At 42.7% G+C, this 18,712-nt stretch overlaps 2 protein-coding genes across 7 annotated transcripts in view; one reads left to right on the forward strand and one right to left on the reverse strand.

Annotated features, from left to right (window-relative positions):
* The window catches only part of LOC117401943 (dedicator of cytokinesis protein 7-like), a 57,357-nt gene that overhangs the window by 27,182 nt on the left and 11,463 nt on the right, over positions 1-18,712 (reverse strand). For 4 of the 5 annotated variants that reach the window (XM_059007910.1, XM_059007909.1, XM_059007908.1 and 1 more), the window contains exons 4-18: positions 18,217-18,285; positions 17,640-17,769; positions 16,718-16,930; positions 15,821-15,906; positions 15,536-15,602; positions 15,073-15,222; positions 14,861-14,941; positions 13,492-13,648; positions 12,893-13,017; positions 10,865-10,958; positions 10,612-10,774; positions 2,873-2,990; positions 2,273-2,343; positions 1,251-1,389; positions 748-849 (exon numbers count right to left, since the gene is read on the reverse strand). In XM_059007910.1, the coding sequence (XP_058863893.1) occupies positions 748-849; positions 1,251-1,389; positions 2,273-2,343; positions 2,873-2,990; positions 10,612-10,774; positions 10,865-10,958; positions 12,893-13,017; positions 13,492-13,648; positions 14,861-14,941; positions 15,073-15,222; positions 15,536-15,602; positions 15,821-15,906; positions 16,718-16,930; positions 17,640-17,769; positions 18,217-18,285 (1,765 nt within the window). The remainder of the gene's footprint in view (positions 1-747; positions 850-1,250; positions 1,390-2,272; positions 2,344-2,872; positions 2,991-10,611; positions 10,775-10,864; positions 10,959-12,892; positions 13,018-13,491; positions 13,649-14,860; positions 14,942-15,072; positions 15,223-15,535; positions 15,603-15,820; positions 15,907-16,717; positions 16,931-17,639; positions 17,770-18,216; positions 18,286-18,712) is intronic. The other variant, XM_059007907.1, reaches the window with a different exon arrangement.
* LOC117401944 (uncharacterized) lies at positions 6,225-9,170 on the forward strand. Of its 2 annotated transcripts, XM_034002695.3 has the most exons (4): positions 6,229-6,800; positions 7,220-7,390; positions 7,811-7,921; positions 8,248-9,170. In XM_034002695.3, the coding sequence occupies exons 1-4, from the start codon at positions 6,480-6,482 to the stop codon at positions 8,257-8,259; spliced, it is 615 nt and encodes a 204-aa protein (XP_033858586.3). In that variant the 5' UTR covers positions 6,229-6,479; the 3' UTR covers positions 8,260-9,170. The 2 variants fall into 2 exon arrangements, with proteins under 2 accessions (XP_033858587.3, XP_033858586.3); XM_034002696.3 differs by lacking the exon at positions 7,811-7,921 and having other exon boundaries at positions 6,225-6,800; positions 8,248-8,288.

Consider the following 18,712-nt stretch of genomic DNA (forward strand, 5'->3'; position numbering starts at 1 on the left):
AGTTTCATATCTTTATGTTTGAAGCCTGAAATGTGGCAAAAGGTCGCAAAGTTCAAGGGGGCCGAATACTTTCGCAAGGCACTGTAGCATAGCACAGCTGTAGCATAGCATAGCACAGCTGTAGCATAGCATAGCACAGCTGTAGCATAGCATAGCACAGCTCTAGCATAGCATAGCACAGCTCTAGCATAGCATAGCACAGCTCTAGCATAGCATAGCACAGCTCTAGCATAGCATAGCACAGCTCTAGCATAGCATAGCACAGCTCTAGCATAGCATAGCACAGCTCTAGCATAGCATAGCACAGCTCTAGCATAGCATAGCACAGCTCTAGCATAGCATAGCACAGCTCTAGCATAGCACAGCTGTAGCATAGCATAGCTGTAGCATAGCATAGCACAGCATAGCACAGCATAGCTGTAGCATAGCTGTAGCATAGCATAGCATAGCTGTAGCATAGCATAGCATAGCTGTAGCATAGCATAGCATAGCTGTAGCATAGCATAGCATAGCTGTAGCATAGCATAGCATAGCACAGCTCTAGCATAGCATAGCACAGCACAGCTCTAGCATAGCTGTAGCATAGCATAGCTGTAGCATAGCATAGCTGTAGCATAGCCCAGCATAGCTGTAGCATAGCTTATAATTGAATAGTAATGAGCTGACAGCACAGGAAAGCCTGACCCAGTGAATTAAGCAGGGAACCCGATGAAATGCTTGCAGAAGGAGGGGTCGGACGGCACTTACGTCGGGAGTGAGAACGGAGTAGCTGGGAGGAGGCTTCTCCACAGACACTGGCAGGCTGAAGGTGCCGGTCCGGAGACGTCCGTGCTGCATTAGCGGGATCCACTGAGGGGGAACAGAACGCACAGCGTTACCCACACAAACCCAATGACCCGACAGGGACGGGAATACGACTCCCACTGCAGAGCAGTCTGATCCACACCGGGTTTTACTGCTGCGAGTTCAATAAGACTGACCTTGTTACCTATACGCTGCGGCTAATCAAGCTTGTAGGAGGTAAAACCTGGAGCAGCATCTCCATCCCTGCGATAATAATGCTGGTTATCACAGGGATGGAACTACGGCTCCCACTGCATAGTGGTTTGATCCCTTCCTGGTTTTACTGCGAGTTTAGTAAGACACACATGCAGGTTGGGAGTCCCTGTCTCAGTATAAATGGCCAGGTTCATTCCAGTGCAGTGCAGTTAGTGGCAGGTCTTGGGGACCCCTGGGGGTCCGGCACTCACAGTGTACCCCACGGGGGTCTCCAGGGGGGTGTTCTGCTTCTGCTGGCAGCTGATGTGGTAGAACGTGAACAGCAGGTGGTGGTTATCAGTCAGGTTAGCTGGGATCTTCATCTTCATCTCCTCATAAAACTCCGGAGACCTGCTCCGGGGGGGGGAGAGAGAGAGAGAGAGAGAGAGAGAGAGAGAGAGAGACTTGAGAGCAGGTACGTCCGCCCAGGTTCCTGCTGCGAGATCAGTCTGTCACAGACGTATTAAACAAAGCACGAAGACTAAAAATCGGCCACAGTGCCGTTATACAAGTAACAGCCGGCACTCTCTACAGCTCTGTCCAAGAGTTTTGCATCACCCTATAGAATTTTAGCACCGAGACATAATTAATAAAAAAAATACACCAACACACTTTAGATCTTTTATTTAACATTGTGCAAATCAAAGAAACTACTAAACGACATCGCAAAAGTCTACCTGGAAGCCATAACAGCAGTACAGTAGTATTTCATGTTCGATTTCGAAATGCCACATTTTTCCGTTTTGGTCAGTTTTTTTTCGTTAAGTATATGGGGGGGTGGGGGACGGGGACTACAAAGCGGTGTGTAATTCAGTATGTTAACGTAACATTACTCAGCAGGTTTCATTCCACTTTATGAAGCATGATTAGTTCATTCAATAGGGTGATGCAACACTAGTAGCTGTAGTACAGAGCCATGTGCCCGATCAGTCAAAAGTGTTTCTGTTACTGGAGAAAGAACCAGCACTTTCACTAGCGGTCTCTGAAAAGACACTCCTGTTGATCTAGCCTGTGTTACACACCGTCTCTCTGTGGCAGGCAACTAGAAAAGGAGCTCCTGAACTCAGTTGAAAGCGTATCAATAGATCATATTAATAGATCATAGATGATAGATCAGATCATATTAATAGATCGGAACATCACAGAAAGGTAAAAAGTAGGAAAGCGTATTTTGAAGCTGCTTTTGTTCTTGGCACTTCTTTGTGTCTCAATGGAAGACAAAGCCATTGCTCACTTGTTATGGTATACCACTGGAGTGTAGGCCTCTCTGTAAAACTCCCCGCAGCTCGACTTGCCAAATATAACCTGCAATAAAAAAGACCAAAGGAAGTCAGACAAGCTGGTGGCCTGTGTCAGCTAGCCAAGTCCAGTTCTGTGTGTTAAATCAGGTTTATCTTATCAACACAGCTTTATCATAAGCTAATAGGGTTTCCAAATGCCTATAGGTCAGGAGTGGCCAACGTCAGGCCTTCCACTCCTGGTCTTTGCTCCAACCCTGTTCTGAATCATTTAATTGACTATATTAAACCTCCATCCAGACCTTTAAAGTCGTTCAGTATCTCATTTTTACCTGTTGAACCACCTGGAGGGGAATAACAGCCCTCCAGGACCGGGATTGAATGATGGGACACCCCTGCTATTGTCTACAGCGTGACCTACTTTTTTATTAATTAAACTATTAAACTATAGACTCATGTGTGACTTGAGATTCTGTGCGGAGAAGTGCAATCAGAAATTCTTATTTCCTGGTCGACCAATTTTTCCGTGACACCGGGACCATCTCATGTATTGCGACGCTATTATTATTATTATTATTATTATTATTACTACTCACTGGCATGGCCTGGCTTGGGTCTTCCCCTGCCATGAACTGCACCTTCACAGAGATGTTCCGGACGGAGCCCTGCCTGCTGCTGAAGTTCAGGTTCTGAGGGTAGACGTACAGCAGGTTCCTGCAAGCAAACACACATTTTAATATTCATTCATTCAAACAAAAGATTACCCAAGAACAGAAGACATTTTACGAACAAGCCCCACTCAGTGCTCGTCCGGTTCCTTGTATCTCGCTGATCTCAAAACTCACAGGTATTAAAAAGGAAACTGCTCCATAACCTGACCTCACTCTCCGTTAAGAACCGTCTTCTACCTCTGGTTTAACAAGGACGGTTCCATTTCATCTTAAGAGCGACCGTACGGACCCCATGCTTTACTCCGAACACATCGCAGAGATGTTTGGAACAGCGTTCAGATATTTATTAGGTTTTGAAGTCCAAATCGTCATTAGCACAGTTAAAAAAAACAAAACCACACCCACTGAAGTCAACAAACCCGAATACGCAACTAAAAGACATTTATGTTCTCTGTATTGGGTCTTGTCAATAGCCTTAATTAGTTGTGTCTTATGGTTAGTTTTGTAACTGCATCAGTGTTTCAAGGTTTCCTCCAGTCAGGAACCAAACAAAACATCATAAATCAGTCAATCAATCAATCAATCAATCAATCAATCAATCAATCAAAACCTTTATTTATCCAGATGAGTCAATTGAGAACAAATTCTTTTCCAGTGACGACCTGGCAAGAGACTCACACCACCACAGCAAACAACATCAAACACAATACATAACCAATCATAAAACATTAAACTCAGCAGGCACAGATGCCAGTCAGCAACGACTCAACCCTACGGCTAAAAGCAGCCTCAGATGTGAACCGTTCTAATTTGAACTTTTGTTAAAACTCATTCCAGTCGTTGGCTCCTGCAAACTGAAAATGAGCGATGACCAAAAACCGTTGATAAGTATTGAGGTTGTATAACGGAATTTTAAAAAAGTGCAACTGAAGGACTGACCAGTTCCTTTATCCATCCCCCTTGATGTAAAAAAACCCCCAAACACATCAATAAATATCGGAAGATTATTCCATTCTATTTCTTTACTCAAAGACCTTGGAAGTTCAAAAACCTTTTAGTCTTGTTTGTGCACAAACATACAATGCACCCCCACTTGCTCGCCCAAAATAAACCAGGTTACTGCGGTACAAAACACTCTGACAAAACAAACACTGGCTTATCAGCACAGCATTGCAGGAACACGCACATAGCTGGGGGTGAAGCGTGATGGGATACACTACCCCTGTCCCACCAGAGCGCACAGGCCAGTTCCATCCAGACAGAAGCGCTCGATTTCCTCTGTGCTCATCAATGACAGATGAAGAGCGCTGAGTTCAAAGCTCTAGTCTGGAGGGTTGTTCTGCACAGGGTTGGGATTGCATTTAAGTTATGTATTCTAGTTTAAGGCGAATGCAATATGAAAATTAATATTTTGATTTATCAGAAGACTAGGAGTGCGGATTGTATTGCCCATGTCTCCTCACTCAGACCTTTTACTTACTAAATACCCTGATATCTCTGAATTGATAATCACCTCTTTAAAAATACGCTAAACCTTTTAACGTGCAAGACATCTCGCAAGCAGAACGCTCCCCCGAAATGTTCTCCTTTTTCTAGGAAAGCAGCACAGCTGGGGATGGGGAGTTTGTTGCTGGATAACTTCACTCAGACTACTTGCTCGCTAAATATATATAGCTGTCCCTGAATAAAAAAAATCATTTTAGGAGTATATATAAAAACAGCTGCAATTGCAGAATTAAATAAATCATGCCTTATCGTTACAGAAAACAGGGTCCAGTGTATCCAGCGATATTTGTTTTCTAAGCCTTGGCACAAACTGAGGAGCTGTGTAGTCAGTGATGCAATCCCACAGCAAGCTTGCTGGTGTTAAGCAACTGGTCAGCCCATACCGGAGACCGCATCAGAATGGGATTTCATCACCCGCAGGGGAGAGCCACAGCTGTCTGGATGGGAGACTGCCACCTGCAAAGCAGGACTGGAGAGCCAAGCCAACTGTCCAGCAAGCACAGGGCTGTCATACTGAGATTGAGGTCCACAAATAGGTCTTGATGTAGAGAAATCCCCTTCGAGTCTCAGTAGCACAGGATCGAACTCCCACTGCGCACAAATCCGAATACAGGCATTTGTGATGATGATCATGAGAAAAGGAAACGTTTGGTTTTGGGCTCCACCACTGGACGAGGCAGGAGACCCCCCCAAAACATGCAGCACCCCCTGACTTCATCTGTTCAAGTGTTAAGAAGAAATGGAATGAAAATTGCCAGCTGGATGCAAAACGAGTTGGACAGCGCTGGTTTAGTTTATAAGGCACTTTGTTAGTTATAAGAGAGGCGATTTAGGGACTCACATACAATAGATACAATAGGAATGGTCCATGACTTTGATAGTACACATACAGCTATGGCCAAAGATTTTGCATCACCTAGAATTTTAGGATTGAGAGAAAAAAAAACTATGAACATAATATTGATCTTTTATTTAATATCATGCAATCAAAGACAAAATAATAATAAAAATAAATAAATAATAATAAAAAAAAAATGAAAATCGCAAAAAAATTTATCTACCTGGAAGCCATAATAGTAGTTGTATAGTTTTGAAACGTTACATTTTAATGATCAGTTTTTTCGTGAAGTACATGGGTGAAGAACTACAAAAGCGGTCTGTAATTCAATACGTTAACGTAACACTATTCAGCAGGTTTATGAATGCAAAATGAATGAATTCTATAGGGTGACGCAAAACCTTTACACCAAAGAATTACACTGGAGGAACAGGGTTCAAAATACCCGAGAGCCACGTCCGAGATCTGCTGCAATACTACAGAAGTTGCGTTGTCCATTTTGCAACGCAATCCCAGTTCACCACATCCATGGACACAGACAGAAATCTCCTGTATGCTTGGGGTCAGTTTCTATCTGTTAAAACAGCGCTTGATTGTTCTAAACGGTCAAGGCTAGGCCATCCGCAAATACAGATCAAGTTATCCAAAGTTAACAATTACTGTCAAATGAGGTCATGTTGAGAAATATACATTTTTTTTTGCAAGGGGGCGGTTGGCACTGATAACCACTTAAAATATGAGTAATAAAAACGCATGTAGTTGACTCAGCAATATAAGCAGCAGACTGGAGAGCGATACACCCTCTCTTAGCAGCAAACAGCGTACAGACAACGAGTGACTGAATTAGGGATGGGAGGTTTAATGAAGTACAGTAAGTCAGTTTAAATTTACTGGGAAAAAAAAGGCTAGTTAATTTTATTACTGTAATAATAATAATAATAATAATATTTCTGCTTGTCTCCGTTACATCACCTTTATTGCATTAGAATTTCAATGACTTATTTATTTATAAAAATTGAAAGGCTCCATTTATAAAAGTGAAAAAATCCTTTTAAAAAAATAGATACGCAGAGTAACGCAAGCTCCTTATAAAAAAGAACTCTCAAAGTTACACTCCGGTATTGATTCGTTAACTAATTGCAAACAGCTAATTCAGTAACTGCTTTAGCTTCAGACGCTGCTATAAGGATGCAGGGGTCTGTCTCGCTAGTCTGGGTGGTCTGTTTGGGGCTGGGTGCTCCGTGCTGGGCGGTGCCCGTAGGAAAGTGGCAGGGTGTCAGAGGGGACCACCCCCAGCTGGCGCTGGAGGAGGACGTGAACATCCTGATGTACGGGGTGCTGCAGTTCAGTTCAGGTCTGCGCGAAATGTACCGCGGCACCTCCAGCAAGTTCACACAGATCTTCCACAGCCTGGACGCGTTCGAGAGGACCCTGGGGCTGCTGGGAAAGAGCGTGCGAGAGGCGAAGGACGCGGGGGGAGAGCTGGAGAGCAGCGTGCTGCAGCTACAGGTAAAGAACCGGAACGCTCCGTCAGAATGTTACCTAGGAGTTCTGGAACGCGGAGTTTTCAAGTTTCACTGTCTTTCTAAAATTAAAACAGTATTCTTTCATATGTCAAATAAATAAAATCTATCAAGTACAGCTGTGGACAAAAGTTTAGCATCGCCTAGAATTTTAGGATTGAAACTGAAAAAACATAATTTAGATCTTTTATTTAACATCATGTAGTCAAAGAAACTACAAAATGATATTGCAAAATTAAACCAGAAGCCATAACAGTAGAACAGTATTTCATGTTAGATTTCGAAATGTCATATTTATAGCCAATTCCAATAGTTCAGCATCCGAAAGCATGTAACTGCAGAGCAAGGTACAGTCTTGAATGACAACCCGAGTACTGATTGTGTATGCTTGGGTGTGTTGAGCAGCGAGAGGAGACGCAGCTGAAGAGCCAGTCCACAGAGATTAACCAGCAGTTCAAGAACCTGCTGTACGATCAGCTGGTCCTGCAGAACAAAGTGACCAGTCTGGAGAAAACCCTGAGCAGCCTGGAGGGGACCAAACTACAAACACAGCCCGAGAACGTCTCTCAACTCAAGGTAACTCTTCCATCTTCCTTCTGCCCTCCCTCCCTCCCTTCTCCCCAATTTATTCATCCTTGCTTCGCAAGTTAGCTTGCAACCTTGAATCATTTTGAGCTCTTCAAATACTGTCCAGAACTTAGACGCCAGTATTTCACCCTGTTACCCCTTTTCTGATTAAATCGAGTACTTCAATATATTTTGCATTACATTGTAACTATGCATAATATCACTGTAATTATGTGGCATTGCATGTGTATTTACTAAGGAACTACAATGCAAATACACAGTGATGAGACACCATGTAATACCCATTTAAAACAAAAGCAAGAGTAACTATAAAATACAGGAGCAGGTCATCGCCCAGAGCACCGCTCCTCAAACCCACCAACACGGCAAGAGATTTATATCTTGTGCTCGCCTTCTCTTTCCCTGCAGGAACAAAGCCTGAAACAGTACAAAACTCTGCAGAAGCTGATGCATTCAGTGCAGAGTCAGAGGAAACAGATGGAACAACAACAGCTACAGCTCTCACAGCTGGAGAAAAAGGCAAGCCACTTCCTTCTCTACTTCCCCAGCGCAGTGTAGTGTACAGCTCTGGCCAAATGGTTTGCATCCCCCTGTAGAATGAACTGACTTTCCTTCAAAAATTTGAATGAATAATGTTAAGAACGCAGGACGAGTCATCGATACATAATTAAATTTACACCTCAAGCCATCACAAAAGCCGTTGTGGGACCTGGAGGTGGGGTAGCCTAGCGGTTAGGTATGCAGGACCGGGAGCCAGGGAATTCTCGGTTCAAGGCTTGAGTTTTAAGAGGCGATTGTTTATGAGTGATATTGAAGTGACGGTGCGTTTCTTTTTTCTCTTGCAGGGTGACTCTTGAACAGCACGAGAGAGAGCGAGAGAGAGAGAGAGAGCGAGAGAGCGAGAGAGAGAGAGAGAGAGAGAGAGAGAGAGAATCTGTGGCAATGTTTACTCAGCTTTCCAATCGAAAGGACACCTTATAAAACACAGAGACAGTTTGCATTTAGTTCCTCTTTCTACAGTGAAGAACGGGAAGGGCAGACATCCTTCAACACCCAGGTTTCCTTTGGCCCAAAATCTACCTTTTTGTCTCCATGCAGAGGGAACCCTACGAGACACTGCGAAAACCCATAATGAGGTCACTTCAGCCCAACTCTGTATATAGTTATTATTAGGGCTGTGTATTTAAGGCTTGTTTCACAGCATTCCACGGTCTAAAACTGTATTTCAAGATATTTAAACATCCTATTTATTAAAAGCAGAACAATATAGCATTGCTATATTCAATACTGATGCATTCAATCGAGCCATCTGAAATGTCTTTGCGTTGATTCCTCATTTGTTTGCTCACAAAGATCAAAAGCAGAACGGATTGCATTACAACATTAGACTCTGATGCCATCTGAAATGTCTTTGCATCAGATAGCTTGTGTGAGATGGAAGAGGCATCACATTAAAATTAGCTAGTGTGTTTATTCTTATTTAACTATGTATTACACAATTAATAAAGTATAGGGCGGTGTGGCTTGGTACAAGCAGATTTCAAACCAGCTCAAAGTCAGATTCCACTAGTGTGTAGCTGCTGACCTGTTGTGTTTGCATCGTACATATGATGGTGTATATATATATATATATATATATAAAGGGCGAAACATGTATGCAGCTACTGTATTTTGACTTTTAAAATGCTGTGAATGCAACTTTCACGCGATTTGATTGGCTCTTGTAATGCTTTATTTGCATATCTCCCTACAACCCCCTATATATATATATATATATATATATATATATAGCTTTCTTAATTCTTTGTTCTGTCTTTCCTTTGTCTGTTTGTTTTTTATATTACTGTAAAGTATGTAGCAATAAAACCTCATAACTTGAAGAAAAAAAAAATGTTCCGACATATAAAAACCAAGTTAATAAAAACCATTTAAAAAAAAAACACATCTCCATTGTATTTGTTGTGGTTTATAACTGTCCCATTGCCAAGTCAATTATTCTCCCCGGCTGTAACTTTCCATTTCATTTTTTTGTGCCGCACAGATACACCACATCATCAGAGACAGGCTATTTGTGGAGTAGCAGCGCTACACTGTCAGAGGAATATAGGAATGTAGGCTAGATCAGCCATTTAAAGGCGCTGCATCCAGGAGTTCAGCTTCCTTAACTGATTCCATTCCTGGTTTTACTAGGAGTTTAATCAGGACGCACCTGAGCTTGTTCCCTATACACACTACGACTAATCAAGCTCATAGTAAAACCTGGAATGGGTGAAACTGCTGAGCAACGGGAGTCTTACATCCATCCCTGCATTATACCCTGTTGGTCACAGGGCGATGGTGGATGTCACAGTTTAGAGTTTTAAACAACTGCTCATGCAATCGAGATAAAACTTGGGTAGGACCTTCTTAAGCATGTATGAAAATCTGTCCGTCCGTCTGTGTGTCTGGTAGATTCAGGTCGCTTTTTATGAGACTTTTACATTTGCAGCGGTGGCAGTGGAGGATGGACTATACATAAGAAAGTTCACAAACGAGAGGAGGCCATTCAGCCCATCTTGCTCGTTTGGTTGTTAGTAGCTTATTGATCCCAGAATCTCATCAAGCAGCTTCTTGAAGGATCCCAGGGTGTCAGCTTCAACAACATTACTGGGGAGTTGGTTAAAGACCCTCACAATTCTCTGTGTAAAAAAATGCCTCCTATTTTCTGTTCTGAATGCCCCTTTATCTAATCTCCATCTGTGACCCCTGGTCATTACTTCTTTTTTCAGGTCAAAAAAGTCCCCTGGGTCGACATTGTCTATACCTTTTAGGATTTTGAATGCTTGAATCAGATCACCGCGTAGTCTTCTTTGTTCAAGACTGAATAGATTCAATTCTTTTAGCCTGTCTGCAAACGACATGCCTTTTAATAAACCCGGGATAATTCTAGTCGCTCTTCTTTTCTAGAGCAGCAATATCCTTTTTGTAACGAGGTGACCAGAACTGAACACAATATTCTAGGTGAGGTCTTACTAATGCATTGTAAAGTTTTAACATGACTTCCCTTGATTTAAATTCAATACTTCTCACAATATATCCGAGCATCTTGTTGGCCTTTTTTTATAGCTTCCCCACATTGTCTAGATGAAAACATCTCTGTCTAGATGAAGACATTTCTGGAGTTCCCAGACTGTACGTTGTCTGTTGCTAGAATCCCCCTGGACACTGACCTGTAAGTGGTGCAGGGGGTGTAGACCTCCCTGGCTGGGAACTCCAGCACCTCCTTGGTGGGTCTCACACGGAGGTCTGGGTAGGGCTTCACGTGCAGCAGCTCAGGAGACAGGCAGTAATGGGGGCTGTCCGGCGCGGGGGAGATGTCGATTTTCAGCTGAGCTGCGAACAGAAGAGAAACCCCCCCACCCTGGTCAACCAACGCGTTCCAGGTTCACGCTGCAGTCGCTGGGGGATTACTGGGTAAGTTACCGGTTACTGGTCGCAGTCTTCTCAGAACCGAGGACGGCCTTCTCATGTCCGCGAGGAATTTGTACAGATCGTCATCGCTGAGGCGATCGCCCTCCTGAAAAAGTAAAAAAGAAAATGAATTAAAAACACACACACACACACACAAATCTGTGACTCCCTCAGTCTAAAGATACTGCTCACAGCACGCACACACACAGACGCACTACTATATGGTGATGTATGTCAATAAAAAGCAGGGGATCCGAACCTACATCTGTGGCAAAAGGTTTTGCATCCCCCTATAGAATGAACACATTTTGCTTCATAAAGTCGAATGAAACCTGCCGAATAACGTTACGTTAACGTAATGGATTACACAGAACGCTTTGTAGTTTTTCATATATATTTAACGAAAAACGTGACATTTCGAAATCTAACTGGACTGGACTGCTATTATGGCTTCCGGTTGACTTTTGCAATGCCATTTTGGTATTTCTTTGATTACATGAAATGAAAGATCAAAACGATGTTCCTATAGTTTTTTTTTATGTCTTAATTCTAAAATTCTAGGTGATGCAAAACTGTTGGCCACAGCTGTAGAATCCTTTACAAGAACTTTTGAAGAGGGAATGTCCTTACATGGTTTCAACAGGATGAGTGGTTCTCCAGGGCAGTACAGCATAGTGCAGAATTGTTACTACTGTATTGGTAACACCATGCTTTTGGGAGTAGCTACCTCCTAGGGCATGCTGTGATTTAATGTGCAACTGCTACCCTTTTATTTAACACAGGCTACCGCGAGGTATAGGCAGGACCCCACACACGCTGAGTTTGTACTCTGGGGCACAGACGATTTCGAAAAGCAACGCAGCTGCGTGGCAGTTTTGAATCCCTGCCAAGGTTTTGCCCAGGTAAATAAAGCAGGGAGTTTATTTGGGGATTTCACAGGTCCGCCTGGCGATTGATCATCGTCTGATTTCTGTTTGTTCTTTTGTCATTCTGGCAGGCAAGCCACAGTTTGTGTAACAGCTGTTTGTGCAGCAGGCAATGCGCCTGTGATGAGGAAAGGGGAGCTGTGTTAATCTTAACCCTTTAAAAGGTACAAGGGACACACGTGTCCCCACGAATGAAAAAAAACAACAACCTTATTTTAGTAACGAGGTGCAAGGAACAGGGTTTAAAATGGGTTTAAAATGACAGACCGGTTGGATCTGGTCATGCGAATTGTCAGTTTTCCTCCTCGCGATATTCAAGTCGCTCTTAAATGTATTTTAAGGAGAAACCATTTGAACAACAAGCGCTCAATTCCTTCTGTACCTTAAGGGGTTAAACACCTTGGCGGATTTTTCTATAGGATTAGCCATCTATGTGCATCTGCTACCATGCAACAGTAACAAAACCAGTGCTAGCACATGCCCCCCCCATAATCGCGTAATAAATTGTATCAAGATTGTATCAGAGTAGAGCCAAATGCAACCTGAAACATCTACGGTCGGCATGGGGTGCATGGTAAACTTCTGGTGAAGATCGGCGCAAAACCCAGGCAGTTAGAATCTTCACCACGTAGAGTGTGACAGACAGACAGACCAGATCATGCGAGCGTCCTTCACATCCTGTCTGTCTGTTTCGGCACGCCTTCTATGTGTGGGCCACTAGCCAGCTGACCCAGCCTCTCTGTCTGTCAGCCAGCCAGCCAGCCAGCCAGCCAGCCAGCCAGCCAGCCAGTCTCCTCTACTGTACTGCAGTGTGCAAGTTTATCAGAAACACCTCGAGATTTGTCGTTTATATCATTTATATACCTGCCTGCACGAAAACCTCGGGGTGTTTTTGGTCAGCAATCAGGGATATTGAAACACTTGTGTGACAATGTTAAGACCGCTTTTGTGCTTTAATTTTTTAAACAACTTCTAAAGAAGTCTCGTGCATTTTACTACGGGACAGACATGGTAAAAACTGCAGAAGTACCACGGTAAATGTTTATATGGGAGGAGCTGAAAAGGGTAGGTAGGCTGCTGCCCCTGCACAGCAGGGGTAGCAGCATGAACCCACCTGTTTAAAGAAGTTGGTCACAGTGAGTGTAGCGGGTCTGAAGTTGGCGAAGTTCCCCATCTCCTCTCCCATGCTCATCCGCTCAAACGTTTTCTTCTTGCGTTCGTTCCACGTGCCCTTGCGTTCTGAGTGCCAAAAAAAACAAAAACATATCCAGTCACTGCTCCGGTGCTGCATTAATATATTCAACCTGCAGGGGTCAGCAGTGTGAAAGCCAGTCTAAAGCCAATCTTGCAGTTTTGTTACTAAGGAATAGCAATGCCAGTGATTTTTTGTACACTACAAAACGAATATAATAAAAAGCTAATCAGGTCCATGTTCCTGTTAAAGCGCTTTTGGGATCCTTGTGATGAAAGGCGTTATAGAAACGTGAATTGTATTGTACTGCAGTGTAGCGTATCACACTTTACCATGCTCCAGTGCACTGTGGACTGTGAATCGTATTGTATTGCAGTGCAGTGTATTGCAGTGCAGTGTATTGTATTGCAGTGCAGTGTATTGCAGTGCAGTGCATTGCACTGCAGTGCATTGCAGTGCCGTGCTGTGTATTGTATTGTAGTGCAGTGCAGCTCTGCTCTGCTCTGTGTGCAGGGTCGTACCGCTCTCCGAGTCCGAGTCCCCTCGCTCCAGACTCCCTGCGCTGCTCACGATGTTCATCAGGTGGATGGCAGTCCAGGCGAAGGGCATGCGGTAACGTCCCAGCCGAGAGCAGTACTGGTCAGCCTGGACTCGCAGCTTCTCCAGCTTCTCCTTGTGCTGCACGACAGAGGAGGAGGAGGAGGAGGAGGAGGAAGAGACGGTCAGAGGACAGCATACCGGACCACTGACTCGAAGAGAGCTAAAAACAACTACGACATTCGCAATGAAAAGAATAGCTCGTTCATATTTTTGGTTTTTATGTATTATTCTTCAAATGTTCCTGTAAAATACTTACTTTGTATTCTGGGAAGATATAAATGAGGATGTTACGGTTTCACATGTAAAATCTGTAAATCAATAGATTAACCGGTAAATGTGTAGATTTACCAGCTCAGCGGTCAATGTGTAAAATAACTAGAGATGATAGTTATGATGCTACAGCATGTGAGATGAATTCAGAATAATGTAACATCAGGGAGCTTAATGGCAAAAAAATTAAATAACTAATTTATTATTCATTTCTTAAACTCCAGCTTTAGGATTTTTTATTTTATTATTTGATTAATCTTAATTAATCTCTAAAATTCAGTACATCCCTTCTTGCAATATTATTATTAAATAATACTAAATACTAATAATAATGTATGTGTTTAGCAGAGACATGTATTAATGTTTTGTCCGATACAGACATGATTAGAGACAGATTTCTGGTTTTACTCCCAATGATTTTATCCCCCTTGTCTTTCGCTTTATGTAAAAATCAATTTTCAATTTTATTTTAAATCAAAACGTACCACAGAGCAAACATTAGGCATGGCAATAACAACATCTCTTCAGCAAAACTCATGCCTCTGCGAAGTGTGATTTCGTATTATTAAGCTGAAAAAGCTCACAGGTTTTGCATTTCAGTGAGAATCACAGTCATTTTGTATTCTGAACGGTTGACAGACAGTGATCGTGGATGCAATAAAAAAAAAAAAGAGATTGCTTACTACCATCTCCTGAGTTATTTTACACATTGAACGCCGAGCTGGTAAATCTACACGTACACCAGTTATTTTATAGATTTACTGATTTTACACATATACATATTCAAAAACACATTTCTTTAAAAAACACAGACATATTTATTTAGGCATCTAATTGCTCCTCGATCATAAACATGGAGATTTGCAATCGTCAAACTTGTGAGTGAGAGCATGCTAAGAGAAAGTGGCTGTACTTGAAAACTGACTGTCTGTGCTCTGTCAGAGACGCACAGCCGCTGCAAGCCACCGATCTCCTCTGTGTGAGAGTTTGAGGGGCTGCGTTTCCCTGTTCCACTCTCACCTTGGTCGAGTCCGACTCCTTCATGACCATGTAGGGTTCACAGCACTCCCCAATGTCCCCTTGCTGCAGCACTTTCTCCAGCTGGGAACACAAAGTAAGACACGCTCAACGTGGGGCGGGACGCACCTCCTCGGGGTTACAGGACGCAGGCTGGGTTCGAGCGAGCCAGCCGGCCCGCCGCAACACAACATCTAAACAACAGTGCAGCCCACCTTGATCACAAGGAAGATCTCCGAGGAGGGGTAGGTGATGGAGAAGATGGCTGACCTGGCCAGGGTGGAGATGGCCGTGTAGGGATTGTGGGACCGCAGCAGCCCCTTCACCTGGTCGCAGTTCAAGTCGAAGTAGAAATTCTCGGAGATCTGCGCGGATCAACAATGCATAGGATCAGAACCTGGGGGAGGGTTAAGGCGACTCTCCCAAACCACCCCGACACCCGGTAAAGAAATGTTCCCCAGGGCCGGGGGCAGCGTCGAAGGATTTTAAAAAGGATTTGGAATTTAAAAACAGGAACTGACCCCAACCCAGTATCACGGGACAGAGCAAAGTTGTTGTTGTGTTTGCGCAACACCGCACAGAGCTCCGTAACACTTCAGTGCGTTTTTTGGGGGGCAGACCAGGTCGACCCCCAAGAAGCAGCGAGCACCTTCAAGGGTCTGCAGCTCCAACACTTACCTTCTTCTTTTCCTTCACATCGTACAGGGCCAGGACACCGAAGATAGGCTCGATCTCAATTTCAAATCTGAAAAACAAACACACAAGCGCAAGGTGCAGCCAGAAGACCAACACAGCAAAAAAAAAAAAAAAAATCTATATGGAAGGTATAATATATACATCTACGGCCGTGATACTAACGTACTCTTTTTTCTTGTGTAGAAGCACTTTGAATATCACTTTGACAAACACTGCATGCTTTCCTGAAGAAATAAGCAAGAGAACAAACTCAAAGACGGCACTCACTTTAAAGACAGACACTTGACCAGAATCCTCTGTCCAAAGTGTTCTTTTGGAACCTCTGGGATGGTGCAGCGTTCCACTGCTTCATCCTGTTGTTAAGAGCACAGAAACAATACATATATATGTGTGTGTGTGTGTGTGTGTTACCATTTCAAAAGGGGTAGTACGGTTTTAACCCCTTCAAGTACACAAAGAATGGAGCGCTTGTCAGGAACCTAACAATTTGGATGACCAGTTCAAACCCTGAACCCTGTTTCGTGCACCTCATTGCAAACAATAAGAAAGTTGGCATGTTTTTGTATTTGTGGTACACGTGACCCCCTTGTAAAATCAATGCATCCGTCCTTAAGTTAGCTATTTCTTTTTTTTTTTCATTCTTGTTTTAAACTGGCACTGATCGATTTTGTGTCATGTGACTCAGGGTAGAATTGCATCATCATGATCAGACATACACTGATAGACAACGGTTTGACTGAGAGTCTTTTGCGATGTCTGAAGAGGTCACGTTTGTCGTTGAATTAACCACGTTTCTTTTAGTATTTCTAACTGAGTCACACTATAGAACAAACTCATTTTGCTTCATAAAGTCGAATGAAACCTGCTGAATAATGTTGCGTTAACATATCGAATCGCATACTGCTTTGTAGTTATACAAACTTACCGAAAAAAATGTCAAACTGAAAAATGTGACATTTCAAAATCTAACATTTACTGTGCTACTATCATGGCTTCCAGTAGACTTTTGCGATTTTTGTTCTTTGATTACATGACGTAAAATACAATAAATTACGTTCGTATTATTATTTTTTTTTTTTTTAATGTCTCAATCCTAAAATTCTAGGTGATGCAAAACATGTGGCCGTAGCTGTGGACGGCCGGACTCTCCAGCGAGGTGCTGACCTCATCAGGGGCTTGGAAGAGAGCCAGCAGCTCCGGGTGGCGACTCTCTCTCCTCTGCTCCTTGTTGCGTCGGTCGATCTCCTCCGAGGCGGTGTGGTCGAGCAGGCAGGGCAGGAGGCCGTCCGCAGTGCAGTTCTTCAGGTCGAAGATGCTGGAGGCCCAGCTCCCTCGGGGCGTCCCATCGAGAGACACGGAGCGGCGCTTCAGGTCCTCCTCAACACACAACAACAAACAACGATATTCATTTCCCTCCTCCGGGGGCTAGGTGGCGCCACTTCACTAATCTTCTTTAAAAACCCATGCCGAGGACAAACAATTTTTTCACGCTAAACTATTTCAAAATTTTAACAAGTACTATATAGCTTTGGAACAACACAGTACAGTATCACAGTAAAATAAATCAGATAAACCACATGAAATGACTAAAATAAAGAAACTCTTGTCATCCATACATTGATTTCCTTTTTATACATTTAATTACATTAAGTGTTCTGTGAATGTATATGAATATTGTCAATTTGGCAAACGAATACATTTCAAGCAGTTTTTAAGACAAAGAGAAGCAGTAACTAAACAAGAATGAATCACAAGCTTTCAAGTGGTCTTCTTCAGTTGAAAGTAGGAAAGAGAGATTGGAGGTTTACATTGATTATTCAGTTAGTCCAATACAAGTTATCAACACTCTTCTTTTGACATCTGTGGACTGATATCATTTCATCCAAGCAGTTTTTTTTTTTTCAAATATTAAAATATTTGCACTGTTAAAAAAAAAAAAACTACTTTTTGAAGTCTGTTTGAACCTCAAAACAAAAAACGTACATTTTCTTTCAGAGAGGAATATAAACCATTTTGAAATCCCTCAAAGCCCTGCTCCTCGTGGAGCGGTCGGTCGATCACGGCAGACCTCAGAAAGAAACGTTACCTGATCGTCCTGACTGACTCTGTCGTCCACAACCTCATCCAGCTCGAAGGTCTGCTTGCACAGGCCTCTCTGTCTCTCCCTCTGCTTCTCAGATGTGTTGGGGGTGTGAACTGTGCTGAAACGCTGGTACCTGAAAGAGGGACAACATCCTAGTTTAACGCGGATTGTTATAAATGTTACCAGACTAAAAAGTAATCACTTAAAATGTAGGAGGCTGTGTGGTCCAGTGGTTAAAGAAAAGGGCTTGTAACCAGGAGGTCCCCGGTTCAAATCCCACCTCAGCCACTGACTCATTGTGTGACCCTGAGCAAGTCACTTAACCTCCTTGTGCTCCGTCTTTCAGGTGAGACGTAGTTGTAAGTGACTCTGCAGCTGATGCATAGTTCACACACCCTAGTCTCTGTAAATCACCTTGGATAAAGGCATCTGCTAAATAAACAAATAATAATAATAATAATAATAATAATAATAATAATAACAACAACAACAACAACAATAGGCTGCAAGAAGATTGAAAAACTGGTCTTATGGTGTGCCAAACAATCCGCACAAGAAAATCAGTTTAAATATCACTTACCTCCTCTGAATAATGACCCAGTCGTCTGTATAGACTCCCAGTGAGTCCCTCACGCGTGAGTCCAGGGCACTGAACAAACAAGAAGAAAATCATGCGCTGTTTTTTTAACGAGCTATATAGCGTGGGCTGTATTGTTTTTTCACGGTCAAAAAATAATTATTTCAAGGTATTTACCGACTTTTATTATATAATATTTATAATATTTATTAAAGCAGAAAAAAAAAATCGCGTTGTCACATTCCGAATGTATCATTTTCTCTAGTTATGCAACAAATGTTCCTCAAGCATTACTAGACAGACAATCTTTAGCAGAAATATTTAATTTTTTTACAAACTAGCTTTTTATCTTTTCTAATTTTACCATTAAAACCACATTTTTTGTCTCTAATTTGTGTTTTATTACATTTTGCAGCGTTTAATGTAATGGTTTAGTTCGTTTTTTTTTAAGTGTGAAGCGATTTGGTTATCCTTGTGATGAAAGGCACTATAGAAACGT

This window comes from Acipenser ruthenus, chromosome 36, assembly GCF_902713425.1.
Source record: "Acipenser ruthenus chromosome 36, fAciRut3.2 maternal haplotype, whole genome shotgun sequence".
Taxonomy (NCBI): domain Eukaryota; kingdom Metazoa; phylum Chordata; class Actinopteri; order Acipenseriformes; family Acipenseridae; genus Acipenser; species Acipenser ruthenus.

Bases quoted from the DNA above. Each gene is read 5' to 3' on its own strand.
- LOC117401944 (XM_034002695.3), top strand. From the start codon at position 6,480: ATGCAGGGGTCTGTCTCGCTAGTCTGGGTGGTCTGTTTGGGGCTGGGT. The intron at 6,801-7,219 runs GTAAAGAACCGG...TGTGTTGAGCAG, and splicing joins GCAGCGTGCTGCAGCTACAG to CGAGAGGAGACGCAGCTGAA. The intron at 7,391-7,810 runs GTAACTCTTCCA...CTTTCCCTGCAG, and splicing joins AGAACGTCTCTCAACTCAAG to GAACAAAGCCTGAAACAGTA.